The 19,552-nt window shown below is 38.3% G+C and overlaps 1 protein-coding gene across 3 annotated transcripts in view; it reads left to right on the top strand.

The window, feature by feature from the left end:
• Positions 1 to 19,552, top strand: part of maml3 (mastermind-like transcriptional coactivator 3) — a 113,205-nt gene that overhangs the window by 62,828 nt on the left and 30,825 nt on the right. For all 3 annotated transcript variants that reach the window (XM_042716597.1, XM_042716598.1, XM_042716599.1), the window contains exon 2: positions 291 to 1,862. In XM_042716597.1, coding sequence (XP_042572531.1) covers positions 291 to 1,862 — 1,572 coding nt within the window. The remainder of the gene's footprint in view (positions 1 to 290; positions 1,863 to 19,552) is intronic.

The raw sequence follows: 19,552 nt of genomic DNA, 5'->3' as shown, positions 1-19,552 counted from the left end.
ACCATTGGCAGAAAACTTTTTCTATCGTGAAGTGTTTTGATAGCGAGAATATATTACCTATGTAAATTTTGGCATTCTGGACTAGAAACCACTCTGACGTCCTTCTGCTCTGAAATGTAAATAATTGTTTGAATAGTACCATGCCTGGCTATTTATACACTGTAAAACTGCTTCACTAGGTAGCATTACAAGATATTGTGAATGTACGACAACAATATTCTGAAAATGTGTTTTCATATTGACCTGAAGAGACCTTCTAACCATTGTTCTCTCTTTAATTTCTCTCTCAGCTCCAGGAGACAGTGAAGAGGAAATTGGACAGTGCCCGGTCTCCTTTAAATGGTGACCAAAATGGCCTCAGTGATAATAGTTATTCTCCCACTACAAAGAGTCTCCGTAAGGAAGGATGCACTGGAATGGACTCTCTTGGTAGCCTCCCGCCCATTTCCCCACTTCATCCAATGGACATCAAACCCACCTTGCCCTCGGGCAACAACAGTGCCTCCTCAAACAACGGAACCGGCAATGGCAATGCTGGTACAAACCATATTACAGGACGACCTGAGGATTTAGGCAAAAATGGTGGCATGCCTGATATTAAACTGAATGGTTCATTGGAGTTGGAAGATGGCTTTAGCCTACTAAAGGACATGAAACAAGAGCCTTTGGATGACGGCAGTGGAATTGAGTCCTCTGAAACTTCGCTTTCAAATCAGAACAAGCTATTCTCTGACATCAATCTGAATGACCAGGAATGGCAGGAACTGATTGATGAGCTGGCCAACACAGTGCCTGAGGACGACATGCACGACCTCTTCAATGAGGACTTTGAAGAGAAAAAGGAAGTGAGTGACTTCACACGGGCCACAACAGAACAAACGCAGCTTGCACAAGACCCAGCACCTAACTCTGTAGCTACGGCACCCAACAGTACACCGCTACCGCAAAGTGGACAGATGTCCATGGGGTCACCTCAGGTGCGACCATCTTCCTCTGGTCCCCCGTTTGCAACTGCTGCCAATGGGACACCACCCCAGCAACCATTGCAGCAGTCACCAGCAGTTGGAATGCCATCAGGATCGCCTGCTAACTGTGTGGCACGTTCTCCGCAAACTCCCACCCAAGCGCAGACCCAGGCCTCAAGGCCCGGGAATGGATTTATGATGAATGCAGGTCCTGGCGTTGACCCCATGGCATCAACTCCAGTAACAGGAGGTGGTCCTGGTTCAGGGGGAACAGGAGGAGGTGTACCTGTCCCACCCACCTCTGAACTTTCACCGGCCGAGCAGCTGAAGCAAATGGCTGCCCAGCAGCAGCAACGTGCCAAACTTGTCCAACAAAAACACCAACAACAGTCCCAGGCAGCAAACTGGTCACCTGCAGGAGCACCAACAAGCCCATACAGTGGACCCTTTAACCCAGACAAACCAAATAGCCCCATGATGTATACGCAGGCTTTCAGTGCTGGCAACACAATGGGGCCAAAAACACCAAGCATGAACAACTACCTCCCACAGAACCACATGAACATGCTCAACCAGCAACAGCAGCAGCAGCAACCTAATAACTTGGCTGCCCAAAACAACCTCAATAAGCAGCTTTCTTATAGCAACACCAAGCCACTGACTCATTTCAGTGGAGTAGACCACATGAGTCAGCGGATGACGCCGCCCATGGCCAATCAAGCCAAAAACCCGATGATGCCCTACATGCAGGGCACCGGGGGTGGGCCACCACAAGCTCCAGGTCCAATGCCCAACCAGTCAGCCCATTTAAGTGAAGAACAGAAGAGGATGATGATGTTAAAGCAAAAAGCGCTGAGTCAAGGCATGCCATATGGCTCTATGCAGCAGCATGTACAGGTAAGTTCCTTGATTTTTATTCATGCTATGTTATGGAGAGCTAAATATCAGTATTTGAATTGAGTATTTCCTGCTCCAGGGCAGCAGTTGTAAATTGGATGTGTATTAGCTAATCTTTGAGATTTTTGTGGTTGGATGGTTGTTACATTTGAGCTGTCCGCTTTAGAGTTACGTCAGCAATTCTTGGTATACTGTATCTTTGTTAGTCTGTGCTTGGGACAAACACAGTGGTTTTACATTTTGTTGTTTAGGCACTAGCCAACTTTCTTGGTGTTTTTTATTTTTGTTGTTGTGTGATTTGGAAAATTTCTTTGGTGGGAATGTATGTAAGTGCATTTTGTTGTTGAGGCACTTGCCATTTTGAAAAAAAAAAAAAAAAAAAAAAAAAAAAATCAATGTATAAAAAAAAAAAAAAAAAAAAAAAAAAAAATCAATACCCAAAAATCCATTGGTCTCCTCACAGTCTGTTCATTGACTGTCTGGTGCATATAGCACACCAGTCTTAATGCACTATTAAATAATGCATTATTTATTTTTTGTGCGTTTCTATATAGCTAGTCATTCATAAACATCTGGACCATTATTATTCTTTTTTTTTTTTAAAACCTTTTTAATTTGTTCTATTATTGTGGTGTAATCTACTTACCTTTTTAATTTGTTCTATTATTCCTGTGATTGGTTGCTTTAACATGCCAGTTAGATGGCTCTTCTTGTTTAAGTGGATGTTATAAGATGCTAAACTTGTGAAATTTTAGACAAAAGTCTGACTATGCAAAACTAAAAGCTAACTCTTAATCATTCAGATAAAGCTTCAGCATCGGGCAGTTTGCCTAGAGACATGCTAAGAGTCGAACTGATAAGCCCTTACCCATAACTCTGGATTTTATATCGGTGTTGTGCAGTGGGACAGTAATGGTTCCTGTTGCCCTGAGCAACAGCTAGCTCTTGGAATAGGAAATCGACACTCTGTAATACATTTATGCCTATGCGCCAACCTCCGATGTCCCCGTAGCCACCAAAATCCCTTTCCCTCATCCTTTCCTTGAAATAAAGAGCAAATGGCAACATTAAAAGAAGAGAGAAGCTCTTGTTTCAGTGTCAGGAATTGATAGGATTTTGAAATTACTCATTACAGTTCACTTAAATGTCACTGCCATTCTCTCATTGTTTGTGGCCTTCAGTCCACAGCTAATAGGAAGTGTGAAATTTGTTACTATCTGTTGCATGATTATCTAACACAGTTCTTTAGTTAGACTACTGTTTACATGGAAAAAGTCAGCCATGAGTGCTAGAATGCCTTTAGTAATTGGAGGGGTGCTGGTGGTGGTCTCAGTTACTGAAGAGGTCTCGAGTCTGCTAGCTTCTAAACTGTAAATTATTCTCATTAATGGTGACATCCTCAGCCCCTCCCAAGCTCCTTCTCTCTCCTCCTTTCATTTTATCCATCTGTTCATTGGGTCCAGTAGCTCTTGCTCTGAGATTAGATATTCCTCCACCCCTTTTCCTCTCTTTTTTTCTTCTCCTGCATCTCCCATGTCCCCCCTCCCTTCCCTTTTTCCCTCGTTCTTTCTCCTCAGAAGCAATAAAGGGGTAGATTTATGATGGTTGGTTCTTTTTCAGCCTGAGGAAAATGCAGCAGAAGAGCGAAACAAGGTAGAGAGAAAGAAAGAGATAGAATGAGAGAAAAAGCAGAATTAAGGTAGATCATAAGTAAAAGATGGTATGAATTATGGAAAAGGTGAAAATGAAATCAAAGACTAAATGAGAGAAAAGTACTATGAAAGAGAATAGAGTATGAAAAAGAGAAATTTGTGCTCTTTTGTAATTTCCTTCCTTCTAAATACACTATTGATGATATTTTTCTCAGTTTAATTGGTATGGTATCATAAGGTACGCTTGCTCTATGTACATGTCCGCACAAAAATTCTGCTTTCATTGCTTTGAATGTAGTAGATATAATCCTGACGAACATTTGCTAATTCTTCACATCATGTTTTCTCAGCCACCTAAGACCTGCCAAACTGGTGTCTTCATCGCTAATGCTAATTTTTGTTTTGCCTGAGGTCTGCATTTCAGAATTACTTCTTTGCTTCCTTTTAGCGCAGCATCATCTCCGGTTCTTGTAGTTATTACTGGTAAATCTTGTTACACACCAATTAGAACGATAATCGACCTGCAGTAAAGTGGCTAGCAAAATATTTAAGATTTGTGTCAGCAAACCAAAAGATGCTAGCTTAGCTCAGGCGCTAAATTCAGACAATTTGCACGCAATGCTTATGCTTCTCATAATATGACATTTCTACATTTCTTATGTCCCTTTTGTCCATATAGAACATGTGAAGTGTTATATGTGTGCAGATCTTTAAATCAATAACAAATCCCACCACATGCATTTTGTAAATTAGCATATGAAGTGTTATATGTGTGCAGATCTCTAAATCAATAACAAATCATGCATTTTGTATTTTGTTAATTCTTAGAACAAATTGAAAATCTTCAATTTTAAATACAGTTTAAAAAAAATGTGTTCAGTCTTTTCAAAATTTCACTCAGATTTGTTGCTGATAAGATAATGTTTAATAAAAAATAATAATAAAAAAGAAACAAGGGTTTAATTCCACTAGTGTTCTCAGACTTTTTAAGTACACTGTATTTGATTTACACAAATGAATAGAAAACAGGGAGATTCGGTATTATTATATTGTCAAATTATGGGCTTCTTGCTTTCAGAACTTCACTATTACTGTTGTCTTGGTACTCTGTGTGCATCAACTCTCATTTGGAGTTGAGGAATGGTGAGTTTTGATTGGATAATGCATTTTGAATTTAGCATCTTATTGGATCTTTCATCTAGACAATAGACAGTCCATAAAGTTATTGATTAAAAGCGTTGGATGCTTTTGGTGGATAGTCTTGGAACGGGGGTGGAATTGCAATTAGCAATAATTATGGTTGCTTGTGAAGGTAAAGACATTCAGTAAAAGCTTTCTCTCAATGGCTTCCTTTAACACACATTCATAGAGTTCAGAACGCATCTAGTTGTTTGGTTTTCTGTTTCTTCTTTTCTTTTTTCATACACAGGTGGCTGAATGGATGAGTTTGCATAATCTTATTAGTGTGCGATTATGAAACTTTAGCACGGTCCTTAAAAGCTTTTTAGTCAGGCTTTGATTGTCACTCCATGACATTTTTGCATATCGCTGTGACGGTTGTAATTTATTCGTGGGTGATCAAAAGGAAAGAAGGGGAAACGATTTGGTGGGCTAACTGAGCTTTGTTTGTTTGTGTGTGTGAGTTTGTGCTAGGGCTAATGTCAATGTAAAGCTTGTGTGTGAAACTAATAGATGCTTAGCGATGCTTATCTTTTAATATGAACAGTAGGGTTGCCTAAGTAGTCTGGTGTGACAAGAGTGATGTTTTATATATTTACAAAAAACTATTAATGGTACTTAGCAGAGCAAAACTTGCTGTGTTGGATAGTTGCTAGATGTTTGCTTACAAGGTGGTTTCTAGGGCATTACTAAGCAATTTATGTAGTGTTCTGAGAGGTTTTTTCAAAGCACATTCTAGAGTGTTGTGGGAGATTAATAGGGCTTTGGTTTGTGGTTGTTAGGGTGTTAGGAGTGGTTACCAGGGTGTTACTATGAGAATTCTAAGTCGTCTGAGTAGTTTTTAGCACATGTTTTGGGTGGTTTTCTAAAGCCCTATTCGGACGGTAATTTTTTCTCAGGGGGATGTAAGTGATTTTTTGGTTTTCTAAAGCCCTATTCGGATTTTAATCCCTTCCGAATCCAGGATGTCAGTGTTTTTCTCTCACCACCCCATAATAAAAATCCCCCGGCCGAATTACCTACTGTTTTTTGACAAACACAATGGTCGTTATTTAATTGCTGTCGAATCCACATCTCTGAGTTTGAGAAGAAATCGATTCAAAATTCAGTGTTTAAACCCCTTTTTGAGCACTCCCGAACACCGTAAGGTAAAGTTGTACTTCGGTGTAATTTGCATTTATATTTATTTCTGAAATGCTGGAAAGTATTTAAAAGAACAGTACTTCAAAACTGCTCCACCGCAGCAACTGGGAGCAGAAAGAGAAGAAAAGCCAATAAACATTCAAAATGGGCCTTTATTATGGCAGCAGCGGGTATGAGATACAATTTTAAAATGTGTTTTATAAACGGATAATATCGCGTATAATTATATACAACTAAGCGTGTATATTTTCAAACAGGAGATTTAAATAATCAGATAATACATAGGATTATATATTATAAAATGTATATTATAAATACATTTTATATAATGAATAATAAGAATACATTTTCTATAAGTATTTTTAAATACATTTTACACAATAATAGAATACATTTGTAAATAAAATAAAAAAATTTTGCAGCAGGCAATCATGTGACTGGTCACGTGAGCAGCACATTCCCATGTTCGTAGGATCACAGAACTGGCTTCTCCACTGTGAATAGATCGCCATCCGAATCCATGAGTTTTATCACTGAGGTGATATGTAAATTTATTTTTACTGACGTCCAAATGAGAAACAATTACAGTCCAAATCGGGCTTAAGGTGTTCTAAGTGGTTTTAGCATGTTGCTAGGTTGTTGGGTATTACAATGTTGATTCTAAAGGTGCCATCACATCTACCATTTTTTGCTGAATTTTCTTGGATGAAATCCATTAATTGGATAAAAATGTGAAGGCGAATGATTTCCAAACACAGATTTTGAAACAGGTTAAACTTAAAGATAATTTGACGTTTTATCCAACAGAAAGTTGCTTGGTTTGAAAATGGCATCTGTGTGAGCAGTGCTTCATTCATCACTACATTATTGACATTAGGCAATGGACTTTTTTGTCTGTGAAATTTTGTTGATTGTACCATTACTTAAGGTGTTTTAAGTGGTTTAACACATTGGGAAGGCTAGGTGGTTGCTAAATGTTTGCTTATGTTCCTAGCATAGCTATGTATACATAGATGCCATATTCAGCTGCTCCTGACACATCGAAGCCTCTGCCATCTTGGAACGGACACAGTGTTGTCACTCACAGTAAAAAGTTAATGAGTTTTCCAAGATGCCACAACACTGCACAGCATCTTATTTTAAAAGTTGCCAAGATTTAAATTCGTGAAGACACAGGGTGCATCTCAATCAGCTCCCTTGTTCAGTAGTCAGGGCACTGATCAGTGAGTCGGCCATTTTAAGGGTTGTCTCAATCAATAAATCCTTCCAGTGCACTGGAATGTTCGCTCCCTGAAAAATCCCACAATGCATCGCAAATTCTAGGGAGCTTCGGCACACACTATGCTCCCTTACCGGAAATATAATCACATTTCCGAAGCGTTAAACATAACCCACACAAGACAATTTGATAAATATAATGACATGCAATAGAAGATTGAAAAGACAAATTGTTTTTTAGTATATTTCAACATAAAAACACACATCGCTAGACAGGTAATATGATAATTATAATGACATGCAATAGTAATTCACGCAAAAAACACGATTCACACATGCGTAACAATTTCACATGCATGAAAACCTAATTTCACGTACACAGAAAAAAAATTCACAAAATATTCACAAAAAGCAATTCACATGAGCAAAATAAAATTATATATTCATAAAATACATTTCACAAATGCAAAACACAATTCGTAGATATACAACTGTGCACAAAAAACCTTTGAATGTTTAAAATGTACGAGTGTCTGAATGTACAAATCGTCATTTACTACGAATCCACTCGGATTTTGTGTGTGTGTTTTTTGAGACTTTCCCTGGCAGAGCTCTCTTCCCAGTGGGTCTGTCGTACTCTTTAGCCAATCAGATGCGAGCTTACCATTCAACCAATCATATCATAAGCCACTGAGAGTGCTTCAAGGAGCACGATTCTGCGCACCTTTTGCGCAATATGGATTAATTAGAACGGAAATTAAGCCTTTACATCAGTAATCCCATAGACAGTAAAAGAAATGGACACAGCGCCCCATTGGAACTCAATTGAGACAAGTGAAGCCCATTTTTAGCGATTTTTAGAACTTCGGTTTCTGACGCGCAGACTCAAAATAAGCTTGATGACGTCAGCAACCTGTCTGACAGATGTAAATCTTCTAGTAGCTGTGTGTGTAAACTGCCATCGTTAATCTTGCAGAGACGGCGAGCTTAAGCGGGGAGTTCTTTGGCATGAGTGAGCAGGAGTAAGTATTCTGATTAATATTTTGTATAGTATTTTAAAATGTAACGCCAGGGCTTCTATGGGCTTCTCTCTTGACGTCTCGCCGATTGCCTGCGAGCTTCTGAATGCACTCTCGGTGGCTATGATATGATTGGTTGAATGGTAAGGCTCGCATCTGATTGGCTAAAGAGTACGACAGACCCACGTGGGAAGAGAGCTCTGCCAGGAAAGTCTCAAAAACACACACACACAAATCCGAGTGGATTCGTAGTAAATGACGATTTGTACATTCAGACACTCGTACATTTTAAACATTCAAAGGTTTTTGTGCACAGTTGTATATCTACGAATTGTGTTTTGCATTTGTGAAATGTATTTTATGAATATATAATTTTATTTTGCGCATGTGAATTGCTTTTTGTGAATATATTTTTTTTTTACGCACGTGATTTTTTTTTTGTGTGTACGTGAATTAGGTTTCATGCATGTGAAATTGTTTACGCATGTGTGAATCGTGTTTTTTGCGTGAATTATATTTGAGACTAATCTGTCTCCATAGGTGTTAGTGAATTTATTTTAATGTTTTTAATATTTGTTCGGAATGTTTTTTGTAAATGTATGTGAAAGATGTATTTAAAGAGAATTAAAAAAATTATATCAAAATAATATTGGTCCTGCCTGTTGTTTATTAATTCCAGTGATGACCTTCTACAATGTTGTCCGTTGACGTTGTATGTCGTCATGTCACTGGAATTCGAGTGATCACTGTCCCAACGTACAGTAAGCCAGGAAACTTACCAGTGCCCGAATTCATGTACATGATCTACTGATTCACGAGCTCAGGAGCTAGGGAGCTGATTGAGATGCACCCATAGCGAGAAAGTTGATTTGTGTTTTATATGTATTAACAGGTTTTTAAACTATGGTAACTTAGTTTTAATGTTGTGTTAACTAGCACCCTTGTCTGTTGTAGTGTGTTAAATCAGCAAAATCATCTGCTGAAGTCTATTGCAGTACTACAGCTGTAGATGCACAGTCTACTTGCTCTCAAGTGTTCATGGACTGGTGGTCTGTCCCTTCCAATATAGCAGACGGCTTACATAAAGTTGGTTTCAACGGCAACAACATGAACAAATGTGACTGTGCATGTGTGCTTTTGTTACCCAAACGTAACTTCTGGTAGACATCCGTAAAGAATCATTTACCACAGCAAAGTACATTATTTCAGATAACAAGCCAAATATGTTTGCTGTGTAAATCAGACAGGCTTATTGAAAATGCAAATTCATTCTCTGCCAGCAGGAGGCGCTTTTAGAGCAGCAAAGATAGAGGTTTCCCCGGTAATAGCTGTACACAAAGCAGAGCTGTGCTCACAAATTCTGCTTTATCAGGCATTGCATAGTTTTACTCAAAAGAAATGGTAAAATGCTGAAGAAGTGACTAATTAATGTTGAGTTGTTCTAACAATTTCCACATTCTCTGTTTTTTGTTTTTTTACAAAAATTGCCGTTTTATGTTAAATTAGAGTTTTTATGTATGTTTTATTTGTTTCTGTCCGTGTTTTCCACATTGCAGAAATCATATGGCCCTATAAGTGGTTGTTAGGGCTTTGCTATCAAGGTATGGATGGTTCCCAGGGTGTGTCTGTGGTTTGTAAGATGTTCTAGTTGGTTTTGTAGGTGGTCGCGAAATGTTTACCGACTATTTGGTTGCTGGAGTGTTGCTAGGGTGTTACTGTGCAGGTATTTTAAATGGTTTTTAGCACATTGATAAAGTCTGTGATCGCTACAGTAGGGCTTAGCTAAGTGTTGGTGTGTGTAGTTGCTCTCTGTGTATGTGTATACTAGGTGCTTGCTGGGTGGTTGTCAGGGTGTTACGGTTGTATTTGTGTTGCCATGCAATTTTTTTGTTGTTGTTTGTTCTGTGTTGTTTGTTGTTGTTTGTTATTGCTTGTGGAGGTGGTTACTCACTCAAATAAGCCTGTGCCTAAATAGTCCTGAGGTAAAGCTTAGTCTCTCCTTCAACGTTTAGTGGATTTTGAGTTGATTTTTTTTGCTCTTTTGTTTATCACACCAAGCCAAATGATATATCTGAACACTTTGAATGTAATAGCATTCCTCTCGTCAGGTAGCATCACCTTTTCAAGGTATCATTTAGGCTCATAGCACAAGTGCGTGGGTCGAATTACAGTACGTGCCAGGGTTAGTAGGTTCCTTCAAATCCTGCAGCCTAAGTATGGACAATTGCAGTGTTTGCCTTAGCAAGCACCACTAAGAAAGACACTGTTTGGTTCTTTTTTCCCACAGTGACAAAGAAAGGCAGTATTATGACATCTCTATCTTATCTTCAGAGTTAAAAGTTCATTCATATGGCTAGCATGTGCTGACACATGCACCTGGAGTTCTGTCTGTATTACGGTCATCTTTCATGTGCCACGGAAGCGCAGAGTCTTGTGGAATAAATCTCAAACAGCGGAGAAATTCAGAGATTCCGAGAAATTCATAATTCAGAGAAATCATAAAAAGACCACCCTACCGCTCTTGTCCTCTCCCCTTCCCCCACATCTCTTTATTCACAGGAAGGAGAGGTATTGCTTTCCTTCAAACCCCCTTCCTCATCAGACACTCTCTCTCTCACACACACACACACACACGCGCGTGCGCGCACACATCAGGGATTGAGCTGAGCCGCTCTCAGATCCTGCAGGAGTGAGGAAGGGAGGAAAGAGCGGGTGGGGGCTGAAGCACACCACACTCGTTGTATCCTTGACAACACAGACACCAGACAAAACCACCACCGACCGTCGCTGTGCTGCCTAAACAAAGGCATTTGTGTGCACTTGTGTGTGTCAACAAGGAAAGAGGGCAGATACAACGATGGAGGGTTGTTTTAGCAACTAGTTGTATAAAGAGTTTGTAAACACACACACACAATTCCCAGTTGTGGCAATATTTTCTCCACTTGACGTCCCATAATGATGTATGTTTATCTATTGCGTACTCACAGGGGGCCTCTAGTCATCATCTCTGCACTGAACTATATTGACACAGCCATGAATGAGCTACAGAAGGAGGGTCCGTATAGATACTATAGTGACTGTCTTTGGGTTATAGCTTATGGCTGAGTAGAATAAACCAAGTCTGACTAATGCTGAAGTTGGTTGAATAAGGTTAAGAGATATTGTATTCTCAAGTTGATGTTAACCTTTGTTGATTTGACACCACATGGTTTCAATGTGGTCTGTTTGTGCTTCTATTTTATACATTGACAGTTCTAATTGGCCTAATTCAGATTGGTTTGTGTGGCACATGTACAGCTTTTTATTGGATATATATTTTTATTCACACAGAACAAAATCATAGTGTGTTTTTGTAATAATAGATAACATGTTACTTAAAAGATTACACTGACACCAAGTATTAGTCAAGGAATGAGTCCTGATGGCCATCCAGCAACTATAGTGAGTGAGTTGGTGAGTATCATCCAATTTTTATTTTATTTTAATTCTTTATTATTTTTGAAATATTTTAATTGTTATAATTGTTGTTTGGATGTTTTTAGCAGCATATTATTTTATATTTTACATTTAATGTATATTTTTATTAATTAGTATATTTATTTATTTATAATTTGGACTTTTTAGTGTTTGTTTCATTTTATAATTTATGTATATTTTTAGTTTATTTATTTACAATTTGGATCTTTTTAGTGGAATATTTTTAGTTTTGCTTTTTTAGTATTTTATACATTTTACGTTTCTTTATTTATTGGCTCTTTTTGGTGTTGTTGTAATATTCACACAATATTCACAATATTAATTTGCATCTTTAAATCAATCCCCTTTAAACCATCATCACTAAAGCCATACACATGCAGACAGAGATTGCTGGATGTTTTGCAATACGATTGTCACGATGCGGTTCCGTCTACACATGGGAATGTGTAGTTGCTTGCTAAATATTTTCATACAGCCCCATCCACATTCAGATCAAATTTGTGTGTGCACTTAGATTTTTATGGGGAAAAAAGTAAAATATGGCATCCAGACATCATGTTGTGAAGCAGTATCATGCAATATGATTCCCACTGCACCTATGGTGCCAACAGTGACCGGTACGCCATAAGTGCTGCAGTGCATATGCGGAAGAATCTAATAAAAACCTCCAAAAAATGTGTTCATTGTCAACATGCACATGAATTTTGTGTTGAAACAAGCCCCAGTAATTGTTTTTTGAGATTCACTCACGTCGCCTGCTGTGAATGCGTCTTAAGCTGCAGGTACGTGCTTGTTATATTGCACTGCAATACCTGTGTGTGCTGACTGTAATGTGTGTGTGTGTGTGTGAGTGTGAGAGAGCGCTGCCACTGCTGCACTCCTCTCTTTGTCCGCGCGCTAACACTGACAGATGGAGAGACCACATGGATCATGGCAGAGGAGAGGGAGGGAGGAGATAGAGAGCAGAGAAGATGGAAAGAGGATGGTGGTGGGGGGTTCGTGCACAGGCCAGGAGGAGGTGTGTGTGTATGTGTGTGCGCTGGGGCATATGGTGCCCAGGAAAAAGCAGCCTGCAGTGGCAGTCTGCCTGCCCGCGTGTATTAGCGTTTGATTTTCCAAAGCCTGCTTAGATGCGGCTTCCTCATATACGTAAGCTTGTGTTTGAGTGTTGTCGCTATAAGAACACAGGCTATAAAACAGTCTGGATATTTATAAGATTCACGTTCGTGTTAGCGTGTGCTTGGATGACAGACCTCTGTTTAGTATGCAGGGACCAGGATGCTTCTGCTGCCAGTGTGCTATGAAGCCAACACTGGCCTGTAGCACAGAATAAGAATTATGCCTCTCTCTCTCTTCCTCTTCCCCCTCCTCTCACTTCCTCCAGTGAGGATACCTCACCAATAAGAGAGAGAGAGAAACTTTGGCCGTCTCTGCCACTGTGTTGCCATAGATACCATGGCTCGTAGCGCTTTACTTCCGAAATCAATGGCAGACTCTAGATGGGAAAGGTGGGAGTTTTGTGTGTGCGGAGCTTGCACATGTGTGTGTATGGAAATGTATGACACCTGTCAACATGTGAGGATTGTTATTTAGTCTTTAGTGTATTTACTGCTGCTGGGAGATTGCAGTGAGTAGCATTTTTCCTCGCCCACCCTCAAAACATGTAGACACTTTCTATGGCTTGATACTGATATTTTGGCTTTGTTATGATTCCATCTCTTTATTGATAATAAGTCAATACCTTGAAAACAACAGGCAGTAGTTGTTTGTCATGTAGCTTGAATAATTACTAAACCAGTAATTGAAATAAACATAAAATTGTTGTGTACAGATGCGGCAGGCAGATAAAACCCATCTTTAAATCAAGCAGGGTCATGGAATTTATTACTGTTGTGTGAAATTACATGAACAATTATGATACGTGAAATACAGTTGTCACAGTTGTGGTTCTTAAACACTCACACACGTGTTTGTTCTTTAAAGTTCTGAAGTGATAAAATATTTTTGATGACGTGTTTTCAAACTGGAATTTAGCATTGCTCTAATTCACTCAACAAAAAAGCCAGTAGGATTTTTTTCTATTGGCTTTTGGGTTATTGCAGAAAATAAGCTCTGTGCCTAATGAACGTTTATGATTCTTTTGGGTTATTGCAGAAAATAAGCTCTGTGCCTCTCTGTGCCTAATGAACGTTTATGATTCTTTTCTGTGCCTAATGAACGTTTATGATTCCAATATGTCAATATTTCCATAACAACATGAGCTGCTTAATGTTCTAATGTAAAATGATGAAAGTTATCAACATTACTGATATTCAAAATGGTAAGCGCTGCATTGTTTACGTTTTGTATATCTGCATTTATCTCGTATATCTTTGTTTCAGTTTCTCCTTTTGAATGATGAATATTTACTATTGATAGCTGCAGGCAAAGAACGCAAATGTTCATTTGCATTTGGCTATAGTCTGTGCAGTGTAGGGATGCATGATTAATCACATGCGATTGTCATGCGTGTCTCGCCAGTAAAGCTGGTTCTGTGATAATTAGAAAATGTCCATTTCAAGTGGAGCGGCACTTGCTACACAGAGCCGTAGTTCACTGACAAGCTATGCAATATCGCGCCATAATCGCAGATGAATCGCATCCAGTTATGAACACGATATTGCATAGCTTGTCAGCGAACTACGGCTCTGTGTAGTAAATGCCGCTCCATTTGAAAGCAGGTGATGGACATTTACCCCTAATCACAGAACCGGATTTACTGATGAAACACGCATGCAATTAATCATGCAGCCCGAGTGCGGTGTGTTCAAGTATAGCTTTTTGTCCAGACTCTGGCTTTTATCACCACTAGCTCTTTAGTCGGCTTGGTGTATTCCGGCCTTTATATGTTTTGTTCACAGAAGTTAATCTTCCTAAATGAACATCACATTCACTAAGTTTACGACAGATTCTTTCAATCTTTATTTAATAATTGGAAAGTTTTAGTTAGAATAGTATGCAATAACACTAATATATGTGCACGAGGCTGTAAAAGCGAACTAGTGAGTACATGAGTTTACCTGTTAGGTAGGGTTGTGCCAGTAGATGATATTATGTTTCGACGATAGTAAGAGATATTGCCTGTGGCTAATGCCTTTGACGACCGCAAGACTATTATTACTGTTTATATTATCAGGCTAGTATTATTATCTAATTAATGTAAGGGCTTATTAGCTCCATCATGTTTCCTTTTACGCATTTTTATAGTGTTGCACATTACAACCCATCACACACAATTCCATTGATCTTATGAATGCAATGGCACACGTGTTCGCTGACTGAATTCTGGTCTCTCATCAAAAACTACAAAGTGCAGATGTAGGTGCTATCTAATTATAAGAGATTCATTTATCATACATTGTATCATAAAGTGCCTAAACTCACACTACACTTAAAGGGATACTCCACCCCAAAATGAAAATTTTGTCATTAATCACTTACCCCCATGTTGTTCCAAACCCCGTAAAAGCTCTGTTCGTCTTTGGAACACAATTAAGATATTTTGGATGAAAACCGGGAGGCCTGTGACTGTCCCATAGACTGCCAAGTAAATAACAGTGTCAAGGTCCATAAAAGTATGAAAGACATCGTCAGAATAGTCCATCTGCCATCAGTGGTTCAACCGTAACGTTATGAAGCGACGAGAATACTTTTTGTAAGTGAAGAAAACAAAAATAACAACTTTATTCAACAATTCCTTTGTCAACGGTCTCCTCTGTGTCTCTCCATATCACCGTATGCTGCGTGCAGTGTTGGGGGTAATGCATAACAAGTAACGCGAGTTACATAATCAGATTACTTTTTTCAAGTAACTAGTAAAGTAACGCATTACTTTTTAATTTACAAGAAAATATCTGAGTTACTTTTTCAAAAAAGTAACGCCAGTTACTTTGTATTCCCATTTTTTGACTGACACACCTCCTATTCCCATATTGGGAGAAATCGGAAGTATGGAGGCGTTGTGTGCGGCTGTGTGAACATGATGTTACTGTAGTTTCTAGACTAAATGTGAATGTGCATTAATTTCATCCCACTCACAAAAAAACAAAAAACAAAACAGATTTAGTATTCATCAAAATTAATCAAAACAGTGAAATATGAATATGACGCAAACCTGCAATAACTAAATATATTAAATAACACAAATGTATCTATTCCCTTTTTATTAACAGTGTCTTTGCTGCTGACCTTTAAAATGATCCAGTTCAACCATACTAATAATCAACAATGACTTTAGATAAACTAACAATTGTGCTTCATTGTTTTTTTTTTTTTTATTGCTGAAGAGTGTTGAACCTTCTTCTCCTGTGTTTCTACTGTACAGACGTGAATTTACTTTTCCTTCAGCCTGAGGTTTATTCATTACACTTTTTGGTGTGAAAGGGCTTTTACATTGCTATAAATAGAACTTCTTATATTAAAAACAATCAAGCCCTGCTCATATTTAAAAAGTAACGTGAAAGTAACGCAAAAGTAATGTAACACATTACTTTCCATAAAAATAACTAAGTAACGTATTTAGTTACTTTTTTAGGGAGTAACGCAATATTGTAAGGCATTACTTTTAAAAGTAACTTTCCCCAACACTGGCTGCGTGTGCTCTTATGTATCAGCCGCGCCACAAGGATGCGATTTTCTTCGCTTGTAAAAAGTATTCTCGTCGCTTCATATAACCCAGATTGCACGTCTGATGGCAGATGGAGTATTCTGACGATGACTTTTATACCTTTTATGGAGTCAGGAGATGGTGTGATGCAATGAGTGGTTCCCGCATTTTTAAACATTTAAAATGCATGAAAATAAATATTTTCTATCACTTTGTTTATCACTCTTGAAATGACCTGTGCCCTAAATAATCTAACCCTCATACTTACATAACGATAGCAGTCTATTTATTTAGTGGTCCAAGTTGACGTCAGTATGTATATCAATGACAATATGGGACAAATATAATGTAATTTAGTGGCGGCAGGTGCTGCATGCTGCTGGTACATGTACAGTCAGACAAAACAACGTGCATAGTTATCAAAGGCGTGAGTGCGCGTACAGTTGTGGGAAACGATGTATTCGGCAGTTAAACACACAACGCGGCGCGTCTGTGGAGTGCGCGTTATTGGAAATAATGTGCTCAGTAATTTAAGAAGCAGGGAAGCGTTTCTGTTATTTGGTTTGTGACATCCTTTACGGGAAACGCCGAATCGTCAGAACACCTGCGCAAGGGCGCTCACAGCACTTGGTCACATGTCGCACAAGAACTTTTTTCGGAACCGAAACTTAGAAATTGCTCACGGTTCCGGTTCTTTTAAAAAAACAGAACCAGTTCTGAATTAGAACCGGTTCTCGGTTCCCAACCCTAGTAATTAATGACAAAATTTTAATTTTGGGGTGGAGTATCCCTTTAAGTTAGTGATGTTCTTAGATAATGTAATTATTCTTTGCTCGTTTTCTGTAGCTGCTGCTTACTAAGGATATGTTGCCTTAGCATTAGAAATTTACAATGATTCTATTTAACATCTGTATACTTGACCTAAAAGTTATAGCCTAATGTGTAATTAATAGGTTACACTAACATTACGTTGCTTTTAGCCTAGTGTTTGTTCACTCTCACAAATAATTAAATAAATTAGCATGATACTATTGTGTATCAACGATCTCACAGGCTAACGTTGGGATGATATGAATAAGGAGCATATCGGCCAACACTACTGTTAGGCATGATGATTATTAATGTCCCCGACAACCTCTGTAGTCCCATTAAGCCACTTGTTAGTAACCATCTTTTTTAAATGCATGTAAACAACAACAACAACAAAAATCTTGAGTGAGGTAGTACTGATATAATTTGTGTCAAAGAATAAATTGTGAAAACTTCTTGAGCTTGTTTTAACCCCAGCCCTTATTTCAGGCATTTAACTAAAAACCTCTTTAAAAACCCTCTGAATTCAGAACGATGCAACCAGAAGTGCTCAAATGCTTATTGATTTCTAGGTTTTAGGGCACATTCCTGCAGCACATTCCACTGATTCCATTGCTTTATACTGAGCTAATGATGTTTTTAATCAGCTCACCCTAAACTGAACCCTTTTAGAAAGCATTTTTACATTTTTATTCATTTTCAAGCATTTTTACATTTCATCACACTCTGGTTAAATCAAAGAACTAACAAGAGCTTTGTGACTGTCCTCATTCCTCAAGCTTTACCGCTTGTTTTCCCAACACAACTGAAGGAGAGAAACAGGAAGATAAAAGAGTGAGGGACACCTGGGTCACACACCCCCACGTACACAAAAAAAGAAAGACAGCTGCCTCTTTCCATATGGCAAAGTCATGGATATGACACCCAAACTGCGCACGTGCACACACACAAGCTGTATCAACACAAGCTGCTCTCTGCTCTCTTCTGAAAGACCTTCACTATTTCACGCCTTAAACCATAGTGAACTGGATTACGGCAGACTCGTGCGCGGTTCCACGCAGTGACACGTTGAGTTCATTTTAATACTAGAGATTTAAAGCCAAACTTTTGTCCCTGTTGTGTCAGCTTCCTCTGCTTCCATGTAGAAATATGTATTGTGGCATTATACATATGCCAGTCGAACAGTCGTGTTATTATTTTATATTTAGTGTAATACCGGCACCTCATCCTGTTGATGCAGGCTGTCTTATCTTTCCCAAGGAGCCTCCAAACTGTCATATCCTGAAAGAAAGACGGAGGGAGGGTGGGTGAATTGTCTTAAAAAAGGAGGCAGCTCTCAAAACGCTCACTGACAACTTGAGAGAGTGAGAAGGAAGGAGAGAAAGAGCGAGTTAAGGAGCTTTGAAAAGGATTAGGTGCAGAATTTAACTTTTTTGTAGCCAAAGATGCCTTCTCAGAGCAATTTGCCTTGAACGCTGAAACATGGTTAATCCCTTCTTAAAAGAGCATAATCCAACAACCCTGCTACCTGATCCACACTGCAGAGAGACTGAGAGCTGTGGCGCTCCACTCTACCTGAACCAACACACACTGGCTCCAAAAACATGCCCGAGGAACCCTGCACGCTTTGCCATCAACTTAAACACTCGTTTACAAACATGAACCTTTGACACAGAATGTCCTTACAGAGTTTTGGGTGTACTAGAGCTGCTGAGAGAAAGTGTGCCAATGAGAGCGTTTCAGGAGGAATGCAAACAAAGCCTGAGTACTGATTATTGTGCAGTATACACTGCACACTAAAAAAAAAAAAAAAAAAGGTGTGGAAACAAATTTCACTCGGAAGTTGCTAGTAAAACTCATACAATTACAAAGAAACGTCAACTAACAATTAATTAAACATGCATTTTTGAAGTAGACTAAACATTTTCTTATAAAATGCACTTGAGTAATCTTTGTTTTAACTTTTAAATTTGTAAAATATTTTTTACGGTTTATGAAAAATTTCTTACTGAAAAAATCTTTTTTGTACATTTTTTTCTGCCACTATTGCGTAACCTTTAAACACCTTAATGCACATTTGTTTTATAAGAGTACAGTGGTGTGCGGTGAGGTTCTGAAATGAGGAAAACATTTTTATTTTTATCAAATGTAAATTCATGTTCCAGTCACATTTTGTCAATTGAATAAACATTACTTACACAGACAGAAAAAAATCTATTTCATATTTTTACTTTAACAATGTAATCAATATTCTGTTTATTAAAGCCACATATAAATCTCATCAAGTTATTGTTTTTAAGCATTTTACATTTATTAAGTTATTGTTTTTAAGGGTTTTAAATTTTTAAGTATTATATTTTTTTTTAGTGATTATGTTTGGATATTTTTTTTAATTGTTTTATTTTAACTATTTTTTAATTTTTTGTATCATCATCAGTCATCAAAGATTGGTAAATATTTGTCACAGACATGGAGATTTACGTTAAATTTCACCAAGATGATTACTTACTAAAAACTCCCACAGATCATGTTTTCAGGTCATTTCAA

This window comes from Cyprinus carpio, chromosome B1 (assembly GCF_018340385.1).
Source record: "Cyprinus carpio isolate SPL01 chromosome B1, ASM1834038v1, whole genome shotgun sequence".
NCBI classification, from domain to species: Eukaryota; Metazoa; Chordata; class Actinopteri; order Cypriniformes; family Cyprinidae; genus Cyprinus; species Cyprinus carpio.
Note: the sequence above shows the minus strand (reverse complement) of the source record. Positions and strands in the feature narration are given on the sequence as shown.